Here is a 4853-nt window from a genome sequence, read left to right on the forward strand (position 1 = left end):
CCCGTTTCAGGGCGCTGGGCAGGGGCAGAAGGAAGGGATGCCCGTTTCAGGGCGCTGGGCAGGGGCAGAAGGAAGGGATGCCCGTTTCAGGGCGCAGGGCAGGGGCCGCAGGGCTTTGGGCAGGCATGGACTGAGGCAGCTGCCCGCATGAGCACCGTGGGGACCCCTGCCCGCCTCCAGCCCTTCAGCCTCCGTGGACAGTGCATGGGCCCTGGACACTTCCCAGCTGGTGGTCGTCCTCCTGGGCCCACTGGATCCCCCCATGGCCTGGCCCCGCTTCCACCCTGGAAACCACATCTCGGCCTCCTGTGCATCTCCCTGTGGGGTCCGTGGGACGGTGCCTCTGAGGGGCAGGGGCTACAGAACCAGCCAGGGCATGGGACCCAGGTGCCCAGCCGGCTGCCTAGATACTCACCCCTGAGGAGGTGCCCATGGTTCCAGGAGGCCCAGGGGGCCCAGGGGGGCCCGGAGGGCCGGGAACGCTGATAGCTGCAGGAGAGAAACCAAGGTGGGAACGGGAAGCCACACGAGGCGGCCTCTGCCCGGGGCCCACTCCCCACTGACTTACTCTGCCTGTGAGGGCCGGGAAATGAAGGGGGCCCTGGGGGGCCAGGGGGGCCTGGGGGGCCGGGAGGGCCCTGGCGCCCCTCGTAGCCGATGCCGGGGGGTCCCTGAGGTCCAGGTGGGCCAGGCTGGCCCCGGATGCTCTCTCCCTTGGGACCCTAGGGACGGCGACAAGAGACGCTTCCTGGTTACCTCGTGCCCTGGGCTGGGGGCAGGCAAGTTTGTGGGGCTGGGGCTGCATCGGGCTGGGGGCAGGCAAGCTTGTGGGGCTGGGGCTGCATCAGGCTGGGGGCGGGCAAACTTGTGGGGCTGGGGCTGCATCGGGCTGGGGGCGGGCAAGCTTGTGGGGCTGGGGCTGCATCGGGCTGGGGGCGGGCAAGCTTGTGGGGCTGGGGCTGCATCAGGCTGGGGGCGGGCAAACTTGTGGGGCTGGGGCTGCATCGGGCTGGGGGCGGGCAAGCTTGTGGGGCTGGGGCTGCATCGGGCTGGGGGCGGGCAAGCTTGTGGGGCTGGGGCTGCATCGGGCTGGGGGCGGGCAAGCTTGTGGGGCTGGGGCTGCATCGGGCTGGGGGCGGGCAAGCTTGTGGGGCTGGGGCTGTAGCTACCAAGACCCCCTTGATGAGCGCAACCTCTGAGTCACTGGTCCTCTCCCTGCCCACACCATAGCCTGAGAAACCCCCACACCATCACCCCTTCTTTCCTGAGGGTGCGATCCCGGGGCAGAGACCAGCTGTGACCAGAGAGACCAGCAGAGACCAGGGACCTGACAACAGCGTGGGCCCCAGGCAGGAGCTGGGCCCATGGCTCTCTGGAGTCTTTCAGGACTGATGGGCCTAAACCCCGATCTGACCCAGCCCAGGAGCAGAGGTGGATGCGCTTGGCCCTGGCAGGAGGGCAGGCCATGGAACACTGCAGGGGGACGGGGCGTGTCCGGGGCCAGGGCACCCACACCTGGGCGGCCTGCTGCATCCCCACACGGGGAAGGGCCGTGTCGGGACCGCTGAGCTTGCAGGGGCGGCTCCGGCCTTGGCGGGCGTCGGTGCCCTCAGCTCTGCACCCAGACCCCTGGGACATACGCTCTGCCTGCACAGGGTGGGACTTACTGGAATCCCAGGGTAGCCAGGTGGGCCTGGGGGACCGGGGGGGCCTGGCAGGCTGGAGCCAAAAAAGCCACCGCCCCCGGGCTCACCCCTTTCGCCTTTCTGTCCTGCATCACCTCGGTCTCCCTTCTCCCCCTGTGGATGGAAACACTTGTCAGACACGGGAGCCCCAAACCCCTACAAGCCACAGGTGACCTCCCATCCCTCCCGAGCCAGGGTACGGCGGTCAGAAGCTTCTGGAGCCTGGAGCCCAGGCCTGGGAGCTGCTGGCTGTGGAGAATAGGGCTCGACTCCCCACCTCCCACTGTATCAGCCAAGTCCCCAAAAACTGAGCTGGGGACAGGAACGTCCTGAGGGACGCCCTCGACGCCCTCTGGAGCCAGCGCTCCTCTCAGGGCTGAACAGGAAGGGGTCTTGGGCCGGATGGTGCAAGGAATTGGGAGCAGCCACCCAGGGGGATGTACAGGACCTTGGGGGCCCTCAACCTCACCAGGGAGGTCACCCACCTTCATTTCAGCCTCCAACTGAAGGAAGTCGAATGGAAACTGCCCTGCGAGAGACAGACAGGTGGGGTCTCGCTGAGGTGGCGTCTGACGGCGCCGGGCTCCCCCTGCAGCCCCCAGCACTGGTGGGTTTGCCTGAGGCGCTTCCAGCCATTACCGTATTTCCCGGTAGAGATCCCATATTTCATTAGGTTCTTCTTAGTTAACTGATACTTTCTGATGTTTTTGTCAATGGTGTCTTTTTTTTTTTTTTTTTGAGGCGGAGTCTCGCTCTGTCGCCCAGGCTGGAGTGCAGGGGCGCGATCTCAGCCCAGTGCAAGCTCCACCCCCCCGGGTTCACGCCATTCTCCTGCCTCCACCTCCCGAGTAGCTGGGACTACAGGCGCCCACCACCACGCCCGGCTGTTTTTGTATTTTTAGTAGAGACGCGGTTTCACCGTGTTAGCCAGGATGGTCTCGATCTCCTGACTTCATGATCTGCCCGCCTCGGCCTCCCAAAGTGCTGGGATTACAGGCGTGAGCCACCGCGCCCAGACAATGGGGTCTTTTTAAAACTTCATTTTTAATTGTTTAGGACTAGTTGGTGGTTTTTCTAAACTCCCCTTCCATCTGGTGACCTCGGTGAACCCTGACGGTCCACCTGCAGATCCACTTGGGCAGCTTATGTGGGAAATGTCCTTCCTTCCCGCGTCCTGTCCTCCCAGGGTGGGCAGGCAGCTGTCTTGGCCCTGACTTGAGGTCCCCACGCCCCCTCCGAGGGTGAAGCTGTGGAAGTTCCAGGTGGCTCCTTCCAGACCACGGAGGAGCCCTTTGCTGATATCACTCTTTGTTGCTTCTCTCCTTTCCATCAGCCTTGGCAGAGGTTAGGAATGCCGTTAGCCTTTTCAAAGAATGAACTTCGCATTTTTGGACTTTCTTGATCCTTGCTATTTTTATATACATAAACCATACATAATTTCTCTTCACTCATTTTTGATCTTTAATATTTCTTCCCAACTATTTTCATCAAATAAATGTTTGTTGTTCTCTAACAATAAATGCTGTTTGTTTTTTAGCATCTTAGGCTGATGTGTGGAAACAGGTACTATTTAAAGCTGTAATTGTGTCAATGGAGATGACAAAACCCGTTCTCCCTCCAGGTGGGACCTTAGACGGCCTTGAGCAAACCTTCTCCTGTGACTGTTCCCCTGGATCCCTGACCGGGGTGGAGACAACCTCACTCTTGGAGGCCGTGCCCTGTAACCCAGAAGCCTCTGAGCAGGTGGCTCCACACCCCCAGGGCACCCCCAAGGCACCCCCATCCCACAGGTGCAGTCCCTGGGGTTGGAGGTCATGGCTGCTGTCAGGACCCATGCTTCCTCCTGGGCTGGGTCCTTCTGCAGAGGGAGGTGACCGGTTGTGGAGGCCCCTGAGGCTGCAGTGTGAGGACTAAGGATGCCCCGGACGCATCTAAGCGCCAGGGGTTCCTCACTTCCACCTGCTTCTCCTTGACTCATGAGCCTCCTGGAAGGGCACTGCCCTGTGGGCATTTCCCACTTGCTTCTGCTGCACTCGTGAGATCACAGTTCTGGAAGCCAGGCCTGCATTCAGCCTAGCCTGGGCCCCTCGGGGGCAGACCCTGGTCCCAGTGCTGGGGGCGCGACCTGGAGACGGTTGCAGGTGACGCCTGTCAGACCTGCTGTTCAGATCTCCCTGGGCTGAAAGTCCCCCTATAATGATCGATTTGTGTTTTTCTTTTTCACTTTGCCAACTTTTTACTTGTCATATCTTGAGGGCTATCTCATTAGATGCACAGAAATGTAGAATTACTGAATTTCTCTGGTAGACTTGCTCCGTTGTCTCAATGAACATTTATTTTTGACCATGTTTCTTACTCCAGGATACACTTTGCACACACACACACACCAAACCACACCCCCACACGACACACACCCTCCCCACACACGCCAAACCACACTCCATGACACACCCAGCACCCACATACCCACACTCCACACACCCCCACACTACACACCCAACAACCACATACACTCCACACACACCCTCACACCACACTCAGCACACCCACATATACACACCCCACACACCACTACACACTCAGCACACCCATATACACACTCCACACACCCACTACACAGCACACCCACATATGCATACTCCACACTTCACACACACCCACACCTGCACCCTACACACCCAGCACACACACATACACACACTCCACACACACCCAAACCCACACCAGCCTCTGGGTGCCTTGACGTCTCCAGCCCTCGCGTTCAGGGACCGTCTCTAGTAAGGAGCATACGGTTTTGCTGTATGCCTGTCCTTCAGTGGATGTATCTACTCCAGTCACACTTATAGCACCTGCAGATGTATCGGAGCCTAAATCTACTGTTTTATTCCCTAGTTTCTGTTCATCCCACCTGTTCTGCATTCCGTTTTCTCTCCTGTTTTGCCTTCTTTTGGATCCACTCTGTGCGTTTTAAACCTCCTGTATGTGTGCCATCCTGCCTGCCCTCCTGCCTCTCCACCGGTGTCAGCTCTGCATCCCTCTCCAACCTCACCGTCCAACAGAGTGAGGACCACCGCCACTCCTCAGGGTGCTGAGACCACGGCAACCTGTAATTGCACTGTCGCTGGGACCCTGTGCCGTGCAGCCTTCGCCAGTTCCTGCAGGAGCCTC

The 4853-nt window shown here is 60.0% G+C and overlaps 1 protein-coding gene across 1 annotated transcript in view; it reads right to left on the reverse strand.

The window, feature by feature from the left end:
• COL18A1 (collagen, type XVIII, alpha 1) overlaps window positions 1-4853 on the reverse strand; it is a 70726-nt gene that overhangs the window by 7935 nt on the left and 57938 nt on the right. Inside the window, exons 31-34 of the mRNA XM_012002594.1 lie at window positions 2171-2214; window positions 1668-1799; window positions 569-722; window positions 416-489 (exon numbers count right to left, since the gene is read on the reverse strand). Coding sequence (XP_011857984.1) covers window positions 416-489; window positions 569-722; window positions 1668-1799; window positions 2171-2214 — 404 coding nt within the window. The remainder of the gene's footprint in view (window positions 1-415; window positions 490-568; window positions 723-1667; window positions 1800-2170; window positions 2215-4853) is intronic.

The sequence above is a fragment of the Mandrillus leucophaeus genome, unplaced genomic scaffold (genome assembly GCF_000951045.1).
Source record: "Mandrillus leucophaeus isolate KB7577 unplaced genomic scaffold, Mleu.le_1.0 Scaffold69, whole genome shotgun sequence".
Lineage (NCBI taxonomy): Eukaryota > Metazoa > Chordata > Mammalia > Primates > Cercopithecidae > Mandrillus > Mandrillus leucophaeus.